Raw genomic sequence first — 13,453 nt, forward strand, 5'->3', positions numbered from 1 at the left:
AAACAAACCCAAACATGTCCCTGTTTATTTCTTGTTAATACTTCCAAAGTAAGTCAAGATTTGGGGTCAAATTTAAGCGTTCGTTGATTAAATGTATCAGGGAACTATTCACTCAGGTCAATTGGAGTCTGAGTCATGCTGGTAGGTCTTTTTGCTAGTTTCATTACAAATCTGATGCAAGAGCTTTTGCAAAAAAGGAACCCCTAGCAGAAGTAAGTCTGGACCCAGCACAAGAGCCTAATGAAACAGGATGACTTTTTCAATGCACCCATCTTCAGCATGGAGTCTTTCAGCAACTTCTCTCTCATGTGAACAGGCCTAAAAACATCTACAAGGAGCATCTACTGGGGTGTCCTCCAAAGAGGGGATAAATAAAATAAAAATTAACCCCCTTTAACTAGAACAGCAATATGGATGAGAACTGTAAGGTGTGTGTAAGCGTTGCTCACACCTTTAATAGTGAAGCTTCATGATCATACCCCAGGCCTGCAAATCGAGTCTTGGTTTTGTTTCCTTCTTACAGGAAGGCACATACTCAACAAATAAGCTTTTGATGCTGGCAGCTTTTTGCTCATTGACTCAAGCCGGGAACATCACTGCAGTCAGAATTCGGTGATAAAAACCTAACTTTCTATACATTTCGTACCATCAGCAGATGCCTTTGTACTCTGATTACATGCAGCCCGAGCCTCGCTGGCCAGAAACATTAAGGAACGAGTATTTTCGTCAGGGCGAGCAGGACTCCCATGAACACCGAGGAGCAGATGGTCGGAGCTCCCCGGCCTCGGCAGCAGCGTTTTCTCAGGGCCGCCTTTGTTCCCAGGACAAGCCGCTCGTTGTTGCGGCCGCCGGGTGAAGCAGCGCCGGGATCCGGAATCCGCGGCTGCCCGCGGGAAGCGCCGGGCCCTGCCGCAGCAGCCGAGCCAATCAGCACCGCCTGCCCGAGATCGCACCAAAGTAGGTAGTGAAAAACCCTCGGAGGAAGGGAAAAAAAAAAAAAAGAGAAAAAAAAAAAAAAGAAAAACTCCCACACTTCCGCCCGGCTGCCCGCCCCTCGCCGCTCCCGCAGGCTCCGCGCCCGCCCCAGAGCCACGGCCGCCCCCTCGGCCGCTCCCCGCTCCCCTCACGGCCGCCCCAGTCCCTTCCAGCCGCGCTCCCAGCAGCCCGAGCCCTGCTCGTGCCCGCCGCGCCCGCCCGCCCTCCCGGCTCCCCGAGCGCCCCAGCTCTGCCCTCAGGAGCTTCCCCGCACCCCACCGGCGCACCTTGGGGCAGCTAACCCCGCCCGCCCGGCTGAGCGCGCGCGCCATTGGCCAGCCGCCACGTCAATCAGCCGGACTCTCCCTGTGATTGGTTAACTCGGCAGGGGAGCGGGCCCCGCATGGCGACGGGTTCCCGCCCCGCACGCGCGTGCGCTCGGGTCTGGGGCGTCGCCACGCGGGGCTCCCGCCATAGCAACCGCTTCCTCCTCCTCCGGGCACGGCGGCCGTGACGTCGGCAGCGCTTCCGCCCGGCTCGCGCCCTCGCAGCTTCTCTTCCTGCCGCCGGAGCCCGCGCCGCGCCCAGACAGCCGAGGGAGCCGCCGCCGCCGCACCGCGCCCCGCCGCCCGCCCGCCGCGCCCCGCCGACGCCATGGTAGGCACCGCGCGCCGCCGGAGGGGCCTTTGGCTTCTCCGTCGCCCGCCTCCGCCTTCATCCCTGGGGGAAAAAGGGGGGAGGCGGGCGGCGGTATCGCCCGCCGCATCCCGGCCGGCTCTCTGGCTGGCGGCGCCGCTGTGCCTGGCAGTATCGTGCCCCCTTTTCCTTCTCCTTCCCTTTCTCCCGGTCCTTCCCGTTCGCCTTTGAACTTGACGCGGCGGATCCGTTCTCCTCCCTTCCCCCCCGCCCCCATCCCGCCATGAGGCGACGGAAGGTTACTCCCACCCCGCCTTGAAGCGATGGAACTGTCCTCCCTCCTTTTCCTCTCCCCCGCCGTAAGGTAGTGGTACGCTCCGCGTCGCACACAGGCGCTGGGGGCGGGCGCGTCCATTCGGCCCTGGGAGGGGGGGTTGGTGAGGAGGGCGCGGCGGGAAAGGGCCGTGGGGGGGGAGCTGTTCGCGGCGCCTCCCCGCACTGCGGGGCGCGGCCCGGAGGGGACGGGAGGCGGCTCCGCTGCTCCCCGCCAGGGGCTGGCCGGGCGGGGGTCGCAGCCTCGCAGGAAGGCACCGGGCGGTGTTGGTGCGAGCCCGCCCTTCCCCCGAGGCCGGGGGCTGCCCTGCTCGGGAGGAAGCGCGGACGCCGCCTGGGTCCCGGCGGGAGCCATCTTCCCACGGCCCGGGGGTTCGGGCCTGGCCTAGAAAGCGGCGGCGGCTCCGCGGGCAGCGGGGGCCAGCGCGGGCCCTCCCAGGGCCCCCCGCCGCCGGGCCCGGCCGGAGCCCGCAGCGCTGGCGGCGGACAAAAGGGGGAAGCGGAACCCGCGGAGGGGAATCGCTGGTTGTAAAAAAACAGGGTGTCGCAGCGGCCGCTCGAGGAAGCTGAAATTTTGAGGTAGTTGCTGCAAGGATTTGAGGTTTTTTTTCTGTTTTGCTTCTCCGCACAGTGCTGAAAACATTCATCCAAGGCATAACGCTGGAAGCAAAGAAACAAAAAAGTATTGAGCATCCGCACTGATTTGCTTGTGTTTCGTGGCTTTCAAAAAAAAAAAAAAAAAGTGTTAGGGCTCTCCTTGCATAAGTGGGGCAGAATAGACCAAACGCGTGTTCAGTTTCATGGTGGCTCATTCTGTTTGCTTTGCCCATGCTCAGAGTTTGCATCTCTGTTTAAATCGGGAGACAGAGGTTGGCAAATTTGCCTCAATTATTAGCTCATGCAGTTTTAACTGCTGCCCTGTTTTTGCTTGAGTCATACACAAGCACTTGTCCAGCAACACGCACTTGCCTGGGTTATTTACCTGTATTAGAGGTGTTAAATATTGAGGCCTTCCCTTGGTATTTACTAGTTCATTGAACGTGTGGTATATCCGGGAAATAAATTTTGATCCGTAGGGGTGGCAGACAGGATGTACTACTAATGTCCCTGCTTTCTCCAACACCCAAGCTGGAGCATCTATGGCTGGTCTGCAGCGTGGAGCAGAGCTGATGAGAGTTGCAGATGAAGCTGCTAAAAAGTCTGATGAGACTCGCAGCTCTTGTTGGAAAGAGGCTTGTCTCAACAAGCCAGCTACCACCTCTGCAGTATGCAAACCTAGTTAAGTGTGACTACTCAGCATGTCAGGCTTCATCCTGCTTTGGAACCAGGGAATTCCCAAGTCAGTCAAAACTACTATTTCTCAGAGTGATCTCCTTTTTGCAACAGCGTTTAGGTTGGCTTTTCTGAGAGGCTGCAAATGAACTTGGTTTTAGGCAGAGTGGAGGCCTTCTGGCAAAGTACAGTAGTGCCAGCAGGAGGGCATCCTTTGGTATCAAAAGAGCTTGGATTTTCAGCTTTTGTGTCTTGCCACAATGTTCAGTTTCTTTGCTGCTGGATTAAATGAGTCCAAGGTCTTTGGAGTACCGTGCAAATGATTTTTCTTGGTTGTTAGTCAGTGCTGTTCCCAGATCTGTGTAATTACAAGGTACATATGCCTCGTATACAAGATAACAGCCTCATGACAATTGGTGCTGTTGATGTCTGGCATGTTCCTACTCGCCTTGGCAGAATCACTATCAAGAGGTTCCTGCTGGGCGCGATGGCTGACCTAAGCAATCCCATGTGAGAGAGCCTGAATACAACCAGGACTTGCTTGTGAGGCTGTTCTCGGCCTTTTCCTCACCTGGCTGTTCAGTATTCACAGCAGTTTCCTCGGGACAGGAGGATCCCTCAATAACAAGTATCAGGGATGCCCAGAGCTGGCCTTCAGAGCCTGATTTTGAGGGTGACGTTTAAGTTTTAGGTTCCTATAAGTGCCTGGAGGGCCACAAGAAAACTCTTATAGGCATTTAGACTCATAACAGCTGATTTGTGTGCTGAATGTGTTTCTGAAAAGGTTTGATTTTCTGCAAGAGTCCTGTTACACAGCAGCTTCCACCTGTATTACCTTAAAAACTTACATTTCAACACAGGAATGGGTGCTGCTCAAAACTTCTGCCCTGCTACTAGTGGCCACTGCAGTTCCTGTTTTTCAGTACTGTTGCTGGGATTGCCTTTTGTGGATATTGCTTGTTCTGCCTACCTTGATAATTAAATTGGGAGTGAACTTCATGGTGGCTCAGAGAAGGAGATAATTTCCTCTTTGGCTAAAAGCTGAAGAAATGACCTTCAGGAATTCAAATCATAGTGGTTTCTTTTCTTTTTTTTCTTTTCTTTTTTTTTTTTTTTTTTTCTTTTTTTTTTTTTTTTTTTTTTTTTTAACAACTGCTTTCCTCCTCATCTCTCCTTGTCTTGTCAATAACCTTTCTTCTTGTTGGGGGGAAAAAATAAAAGCTGAATAGAGTTTCGATTCTCTCCCTCACACTTTCCCCCTGCCAAAAGAGACCAAATAATGCAAAATACAAACTTGAGTCTAGCTGGCAAGATCTTTCTACAACTGATATGCAGATGTCTCTATACTTCTTGCTGGTTTATGGTGTGCAAATAATGGCCTCTTATACAACAGCAGTAAAAGGCTGTTAGTTCTGTTTCCTGTCAGCCTTCAGGTCCAAGTTGAAACCTTGGCCTTTCAGATGTACAGGCTGTCCCCTGCAAATGGAGGTGTCTCTGTCCAGCCGTAGGTAAGCAGGGAATGTGGGCTTTTCCAGACTCCTGAAGTCACTGGTGTTCCCACAGTGTTGCTGGTCTCTGGGATGAAGTTAAAGTAGCTACTCCTTGCATTTCCTCCTTGCATTGCTGCCTTTCCTGCTCAGTAAAGTGGGGGTGTTAACATCAGATGTGTTTTCTTGAGTGCTCACCAAGCAGTATTTAATATCTCTATGGTTTTTTGACCACATACACTCTCAGTTGGCTTGTCGGCCTTAGGTGACACCTTTCCAGAGGCCCGATTTGCAAAACTCTTTCAGCCAGGCTGTTACCCTCCCTTTCTGCTAAGTGCTCCCACAACTACCTTGGCTTAGTTTTCCCCTCAAGTTGCTGGTGATGGCCCAGGACATTCCAGTGTGTGGCAGTGCAGGGGACAGCTCTGTCCCTGAAGGGTGCTGTCCCAGATCAATAGGGTGGAAATAGGTTTAATTGAAAAAGTATTTATTGCAGAGATGTACTGTGACACATTAGTGAGTCAGAGGGAAATGCCACATGGCTCCACAGGCAGCTCTGGCAGTGGCAGGGAATTTCAGAGGTAGATAGGAGGGAGGGTAAGCCAGGCATGGAGAAACAGGGTTTGCTGAAGAAACCAAGAACCAAATACATGCCAATAATGTGACCAGCAAACATGGGAGCACAGCGTTCTCAAATCTGCCCTTGCAGTTAAGCAAGGTGTGCTTTAATACATTCTTGGTGTCAGATTCTGGAAAAAATTGATGATGCTTTTCCAAGAAGCAAATGTTTCCACTTATGTAGCTGTGGATAGTTCACCTTGATGTGTACAATGTTTGTACGTGGTTCCCAGATAAAACAAGTCAAGAACTGCATCTTGAAATGTCTCTGGAGATAATGCTTGCCCAGGCACCACTATGGAGAGTTCTTGGTCTCTAATCACAGGAGGGAAAACCAACAGTCTGAAATTATCAAGACTTAAATTTAGTCCTTCAAACTTGTCTTGAGGCAAACTAAGTCATTAGTTTAAGGTCTTAGCTGTCTTAGAGTTGAGGAAGACGAAGACTCTTCTTAGGTGAAATATTTTAAGTATTCAAGAAATACTGGTCCTCACAGTATTCACTTCCTAACAAAAGAGAAGCTGAATTTCATTGTGTCAAAGTTGTGTTTTAGTGCAGGCTCACTACAACTCCAGTTTATCAGGTGTCTGGCATGTCTCACTCCTGGAATGGCTTTTCTGTATGTGGGGATTTTCTTGAGAAAGCTTTGGATTATTCTTCAGTCTTCCCCAATTTAGATTAAATTTCGGTTTGGCTACTTGGCAATGGAGGCTAAATGTTGGGAGCTCTTAGTGGAGGCAGCTGGGTCTGGTTCCTGCAGTTGGACAGAAGGCTCCCTCTTTGGGCTGCCCAGTGGAGGGAGGGCATTGTGCTCTCCCAAGACTTGTGCAGAGCTTTGCACTCGAGGCAGGAGCGAGGCTCTGTGAGCAGGAGCCGCTGTGTTCCTGCAGTCCTGCTGACAAGGCAGTGAAGGCAGTCCCTGCCTCAGGTGCCTGCAGCAGGCTGCCTGAGCTCCAGGGGGACACTGCCACAAGTGCCATGGGCTAAGGAGTGAGGGGCTCAGCCCCCAGCATGTGCTGTGTCTGCAGCAGCTGCATGGACGTGCTGGGGGACAACTCACTTGTGCTGATTGCCTCAGAGAAACTTCTGTCTCTTCTTTCCTGAATGTCTCCCTGAGTGTGCTGTCCTGGCATCATTTTCCCATCTGGTAATTAGGTGGCTTGCCTGCTTGCTGCTGTCTTGTTGCAATTAAGGGTCTGTCCCCTACGGTGAAATGTCACCAGCTGGCTGATAGTCACAGATCCCACAAGTGCCTGCAGTATGTGCTGCTCACTGAAGCAACCCCCGTGTGCCAGTCCAGAGCTGGATAACTGCTTCCATCCTGGAAAGGAACAGGACCAGGCTGGCTGCTGGAGCTCTACAGTGTTCAAGACACAATGCACAAAATAATAACCAATGTGCTGTGTTGACTCCTGAGCAGTGCTGTAAGAGGCCAAAGAGGGAAAATCCAGACTTAACAAGTGTTTACTCTGTCATTACTGGGAGGGTGGAGGCTTCTCACCAGCTCTTCTTCTGGACAAGGCAGCAGGGACAAGGTTAAAATGTCGCTTGAGGACACATATTTAGAGTCTGGAATTTCTCCTTGTTCCAGTGCTCTTAGCAGTCATCCTATTGCTGTTCTACACAGAGTGGTTGCTGCTACCTTAAAACAAAAGCTGCCTGGGGTTTGAGTTTTTTCCTTTTTAAGTATGTTTGTGAAGCCATTTGTGGCTGGTACAGGCCCAGGGTTGAAGAGGGAGCCCTGCAGTTTTCGGAGGGAATTGGTTTGTTGCACTGTCTCATCTCAGCCCATACTGTAACACAGCTATAGGGTGTTTTCAGATGGAACAAATCTGCATTGTCCCTGGCAACACAATGGCTGCTAATGTCAGCTTGTGTGATGAATCCAGGGGTTGTACAGCAGCTGTGAAAAGGAGTAGCACCAGCTACTAACAGCCTTTTGCTTTGGAAAGCTAAAAAATCCAGTTGTCAGTATTGTCCCTTCAGCTGCTGGTCAGTCCTAGTTATCAGCTGAAGTTTTACAGTGAATTTTGAGTTTCCAGACTAAATACTTTCAACATTTTTGGAATCTGAACTGACTTGCCAGCAGTGCTCAGATTCTTTTTAAAGAAACAACTTGTCTCCTGACTTGGAGACATGTTTCTGGCTGTGTAGTACCACAAGCAAATGCACAGTTTGCATCAACCTGCAGCTCTATTGCTGCTGCTTCTGGCTCTAAGCTGAGCATTAACCTGTGCTTTCAAAGTTAACGTGACTTGGTGCAAGGGAATTACTTGTGTGTTTGAGCAATGCTCAAGAATTTACAAAGGTGGAGGTAGGTGACGTGTACTGCTTTTTCATTATAAATAGCCTCATTTCCATGCCAGTTCAGACTTTCTGTGCATTTTCTAAGAACCTCGAGGGCTTTGTGACTAAAACTCGAGTCTTGCCACCCATTGCCAGCTACTTAGGTACCATTAGTTAGAAAATAAACCTCGGGGAGAAAGAGGCTTCTCTTGAATTCACTGTGGATTTGTCCTTAGTGAATGATGAAATAGCTGTAGTTCCTGCACTGTTTGCTTTATTAGGTTAACTTTGTGTTATTTAGAATCTTCCCAAAAGGGTTCTTGCCCACACCAAACACTGGGACAGGAGGAGAAAGACCTTTATTCCTCATTAGCTCTCAGTCACACTCTGACAAAGTACAGTGTCTGTATGGAGGAGGTGACACTGGAATGAGTCACTTTGAGCCCATGTTTGCACTGTAGCTTGAATTTATCCTGGAATAGGCTTTCTCCATGTACTTTCCTCACCTTATTGGTGATACACAGAAGGATGGCTGCCTGCCACACAGCTGAGGCATGGTGACTGAATTGCTGTTCTCCTGTCCCAAAGTCAGTGTAAGCAATTCTGCATAGCTTACCACTTACAGACTGACCATGCATTGTAAAACTTGAGGGAGGTCCCCTTGTATTTAGGTAAACCCTGAGAAAGCACTGCTCTCCACCCTAAAGAAAAGCTGTCTCAGATTGCTGGTGTATGAGATTGTCCTGGTTTCAGTGGCCAGCACTTGGGAGCTCTAGATACCAAACTCCATGGTAATAGATTCTGCCAGCTGTGCCACCTCTCCTCACTGGGTTAGCTGGCTATACCAGCCACTCAGAGTTACAGGAGGAGGGATATTGGTAGAAAGAGGAGAATCTGGGCTTATCTGAAGTCCTCTGTGGTAGGCACTAATCAAGACTTCAAAAAACCCCCACACATTAAAGGAGGTGTCCATTCCATAACCATCTCTCAAGGACAGCCTGAGCACTGAGCAGGTCCCCTGCACCTCTGTCCCCCTGGTTTTGCAGCTGAACTCTGCTGTTCCTTCAAAATGCAAAAGAAATCCCTTGAGCTCACATTTTGGGGCTGAAGATAAGTTTAAAAAAATTACGAAGAGCCTTTAGCCTTTTTGAGTTGTGTATTTCACCTGCTGCTGTACCTGACTTGGTACTGCTGACTGTGCTCATAGCAGTGACGTGTCGTGGTTTACACAGAGGGAGTAAAGCAGTTTTCCTTCTGATAGATGGATATGAGTAATGTCATTTGAATTTGTAAGACAAAAAAGCAGTGAGGGAGGAAGCAGGATTCTAAAGGAATCTCATTGTTTATACTGTGTGTAGCATTTTGAACAGATAGAGTTGTTCAGTGCTGGACAGGCTTCAATTTGGTCTTTACTGCTCTGGCCATGATGTCCTTCCAGCAGTGCCTGCTGGCTTCCCACATTTGCAGTATTCACTCTTGCACAGCTGCTTTTAAACTCTCCAACTTGGTGCAGTCTAAGAACAAAACTCATATGTAAATGCTTCTACTTCCCACTTTTTTTTTCTGTCTCATTCCCAGAAAAGCATCAGACTGAAAATGCAGTTCAGCCTTTTGTCATTCTTGCTAGGTCTTGTCTCTTTATGCTGTGCAGCTGCCTTTACATCAGATTGATAATGCTGCATGTGCACCTCTTGTTCCAGCTTACACAGGGGAATACGATACCACTCACTACAATTTCCCAGCTGACTCCAAGGTGGGGGAGAAAGGTTGAGAAGGGTTGAGCTTGCTTTAAAAACTGCTGGAGTAGGTGCTGAGAAGAAGAGACTTTAACTGTTAAGACTTGCAAATTCTCTGTTTGAAATACTGAATTTGGAGCAGCTTCCCAAAGTTGGCTTGTTCAGCTAAAAACTACCACTGCAATCCCAGTACCCCACTACATTTCCCTTGATCTCTAAACTAAGTCCATGTGACAAGTCTGGAATTTGGCCAGCTTTACCTCTGTTCCTAAAGCTGCTAGCAAGCCTGCTGGAAATGGCTGGGAAACTTTGAACAGAAGATCCTTGTGGGCTTGTCCAGCCAGCCTGAAACGGGGAAGAAAATTAAGCTGCTGTAATGCCAAAGGATCTGCCACAACTGAATCTCAGAGAACAAGGGGTTGGCGTGCCTGTAAAACTCCCCCAAAACAATGTTGTGGTGTAAGTGGGATTGTGCCTTCTTTGGACTAGTTTTTGGCTTGGCAGCCGGCTGCGGGCAGCAGGGAGACTCCAGATTCTTCACTTGGCTTTGGAAAAGGGGGGCTGCAGCCTTTTCTGACGAGACTCTCATGCCACAAGTGACTGTTGCAAGAACCTATTGTCTTCTAGCCTTGGATTTAAGGCAGTGCCATAATGTAGCTGGGAAAATTAGGGGTGGAAGGCCTGAAGGTGTTTGTGGTCTTTGCAGGCCTCCGGAGTACAAGTGGCCGATGAGGTGTGCCGTATCTTCTACGACATGAAAGTGCGGAAGTGCTCCACGCCCGAGGAAATCAAGAAGAGGAAGAAGGCTGTCATCTTCTGCCTCAGTCCAGACAAAAAGTGCATTATTGTGGAGGAAGGCAAAGAGATTCTGGTGGGAGATGTCGGAGTGACAGTCACCGACCCTTTCAAGCACTTTGTGCAGATGCTTCCTGAGAAGGATTGCCGCTATGCCTTGTATGATGCAAGCTTTGAGACCAAGGAATCCAAAAAAGAAGAGCTGATGTTTTTCTTGTGGTAAGCCACCTTCCCAACTCTCTCATTCCTAGCATGCAGTCCAGGCTCTGTGGGTGAGGTCTCAGCCTTTGTATTGCCCAGGCTAGAAAAATGGCAGGCTTAAAGCCAGCTGGGCAGCCTGATGATGGAGCCATGAGATGTTCCACTTGTCCATGGTGGGTAGGATACTGCTTCTGTCTGGGGTGGATATTCAGTGTCACTAATTTCACTCTCTGTGATGTCTCCCACTAGGGCACCAGAACAAGCACCTCTCAAAAGTAAGATGATCTACGCAAGCTCCAAGGATGCAATCAAAAAGAAGTTTCAAGGTATGTAATGCATCTAATACTCCTAACTCTGCTGTATTCTGGGAGTACACAGCAAGGCTTAATTAGTTTAAGTTTTGGGGTTTTTTTTGTCGTTGTTGTTTTGAGATACTAGTGAGAAGTGAAGTGTCATGTGACAGAGCTAAAATGAGCTTTGGCACAAATTTACATTATCTGACAAAATTTCAGAGGCACTAGGACAGTGCTCAGGACAAGAGCAGGTTTTGCAATGTGTGATGGACAATACGGAGCAGCACATCTGCACCATACAGGCTAGAAACCCTAAGATTATATCACCACATTGGGTTTTGTGCAGGGCTGCCTCAGTGGCAGAGCACTTTCATCCCTGTGTCTGTTCAAATGCAGTCTCATAAACTTACTATGCTGTAGTAAGTCAGTCTGGCTGATAGCCAGGTAGCACTCTTCAGCTTCTCAGGCTGCCCTGGGCCAAAATCTTGCCCTGTGCAAGACTGACAGGATCTTTGTGCAGCAGCGCCAGCCTTCACAGGATGGAATGGCCATGGGAATATGTTGTGTGCTGCACATGTGGAAATAGAGAAAAAGAAATCCCGAGGAAATTCTGCTCTTCACCATATAAGGCAGACATGGGTTGGGCTCCCCAGCCTTAAAAAGGAAAATAAAGCACTGTTGGTTGTGTAGCCCAGCTCAGTCTCTGCCTGTCGGGTTTGCAGTGTGATGCTGTCAGCCACCTCTGCAGAGGCAGCGGGAGCTGAGTGAGCCCTCTCTGTGTGCTTGCCTGGAGCTCCCTCCCCTGCTGTATCCAGGGCAGCACAAGAAATGAGGGATTTGACCTAAGAGCCTGCCGTGAAAGGCCAACAGCCTGAGCACTGAGCTAGTGACAAATTTCTCCCTTCATGTCCCTTCAGTGACATTTGGTGTGCAGCCAGATGTCCCCTGGGATGTGTCAGGGAAAAACCGTCAAATTCCCTAAGCTAAGGCAGGACTTGTCTGCTTGAGTGACTGCATTGCTTCTTCTAATATTACTACCAGGTATGTTTCTTTGATTGCTTACCAGCATGTTGAAATACTGCATTATTGAGTGTTTTGCCTCTTTTTTTAGGCATAAAGCATGAATGCCAAGCAAATGGGCCAGAGGACCTGAACCGAGCTTGCATTGCTGAGAAGCTAGGAGGCTCCCTAGTCGTAGCTTTTGAAGGAAGTCCCGTGTAGATGTCATACAGTGCCACAACTCTACAAGCATTCCATGTTTTAATAGATCAGTTATATAAAGCAAACATTCTAGGCAAGGGTTTCACTAACAGTAGGGAAGCTGTCTTGTAGAATAAAGTAGATTTTGGAGATGTAGCTTGTATGTACAAATGACCCTAAATAAATCAAATTAAGGATTTATCTTGGTGTATTAATACTTGCATTGGTTGTCCAGCCCAGTACTGTCCCCAATGGATTAACACTAAAGGTCTCCAAAAATTTGAACAGTGTATCATGAAAGGTGGAGAGGTGAGAACGATCTGGTTCCTGTTCTTGCTTTTCTAAATAGTATCAAGCGAAATTCAAAAACTTTCCCCTGTAACCATTTAAGACAAAACTTAAAACCTGTAGTTTAACTTCAGCTAAAGCAACCTGTTAGCACCAAAACTGGGTTAAATTCTCAGTTGCAGAGCTGTACTAAAAAAGCCTAATTATGAAGCTAGACTTAAAACAGACACACTTTTTCTGGAGAAGTAGTCCTAATCCACTCTCTTGTAAACTCACAGTACAGTAATAATATTTAAAGGTTCACTTGTTCTGTAGGTTCAATTTTCTTGTTATGAAGTGTCTTGAGGTCTCTTTCCTCCTGAGTGATTCTATAGAAATTGCTTTTTCTGTTGACACAGTTTAATTTAGAAGTACCTTTCTGTAATATACACTGACTAGTGGATCAGATGCTTCTGAGGCTTTTATAAATGCAGGTTCGTATATCAGAGCTCTCCAGTTATGGGCAGTAAAATGAAAAAGAACCACAACTTAAAAAATGGTATTTTCAGCCCCAGTCTTTGGTCACTTGGTCCATTTGTCCATAATTACTATTGATTTAACTTAGTAGAACCAATCAGCCTGACTAATATGGCTTGATCTGGGCTTTTTGTCTGTTAGCTTCTTTAATTCTGTAGAAATGCATGGAAATATCACCTACTAGAAAGTTTGACCTGAAATGCCTTTTGTATGGGGGGTAGAAAACATTCCTGTGCCAGCTACAGAGATCTTAAAAGCTTCCATGTTTCATCAGTGGTTGATTAAAGCTGTTTCCTTTGTGTAATGTGTACATGGGAGTTGCATAGAGTTTTCTTGTATGTCTGTAGAGAAAAAGAAAAAAAAAACCAAAACCCTTAGCCTCCAGTGCATTACTGTGATATGTTCTGTGCGTGCCAAATTTGAACAGCCTAAATAAATGGGCTTTCCCTCCCCTGGGTCAGTGACTGATTGCTCTCCAGCCTCGGGATCAGCCCTCGTGCAGGGGGCTGGCACTGCTGGATCTGGGTAAGCACTTGGGAGCTGCTTTGCCTTCTGCAGCGACTGCCCTGCTCTGCTCTGGGGAGCAGGAGTGGGGGAAACAGGCTGCAAGGTGAAGCTGGAGAGATCTGGGGGGAAAGCAGGTTTGTCTCTGCAGTGTGTTCCCTTTAGGCTCTGCATCCCCTGCAGGCTGCAGCTCCCAGACAGCACCTCTCTGTGCCTTTGGGCTTTGGGCCCAAATTCCCATGGGCTGGGAGCCGTGTCCCTGTTTGCAGTCTGAGCAGCAGGAGCCCAGCCATGGTTGTTCTGCGCTGCTTTC

General features: G+C 48.7%; 1 protein-coding gene across 1 annotated transcript; it reads left to right on the forward strand.

Annotated features, from left to right (window-relative positions):
• Nucleotides 1-1,523: 1,523 nt before the first annotated feature.
• On the forward strand, nt 1,524-13,092 carry DSTN (destrin, actin depolymerizing factor). The gene is made up of 4 exons (XM_053937076.1): nt 1,524-1,632; nt 10,050-10,357; nt 10,589-10,665; nt 11,744-13,092. The coding sequence occupies exons 1-4, from the start codon at nt 1,630-1,632 to the stop codon at nt 11,851-11,853; spliced, it is 498 nt and encodes a 165-aa protein (XP_053793051.1). The 5' UTR covers nt 1,524-1,629; the 3' UTR covers nt 11,854-13,092.
• The last annotated feature ends 361 nt before the right edge of the window (nt 13,093-13,453 follow it).

The sequence above is a fragment of the Vidua chalybeata genome, chromosome 3 (assembly GCF_026979565.1).
Source record: "Vidua chalybeata isolate OUT-0048 chromosome 3, bVidCha1 merged haplotype, whole genome shotgun sequence".
Classification (NCBI taxonomy): Eukaryota; Metazoa; Chordata; class Aves; order Passeriformes; family Viduidae; genus Vidua; species Vidua chalybeata.

Coding starts and splice junctions, on each gene's coding strand:
- DSTN (XM_053937076.1), top strand. Junction 10,358..10,588: donor GAGCTGATGTTTTTCTTGTG/GTAAGCCACCTT, acceptor GTCTCCCACTAG/GGCACCAGAACAAGCACCTC. Junction 10,666..11,743: donor AATCAAAAAGAAGTTTCAAG/GTATGTAATGCA, acceptor CTCTTTTTTTAG/GCATAAAGCATGAATGCCAA.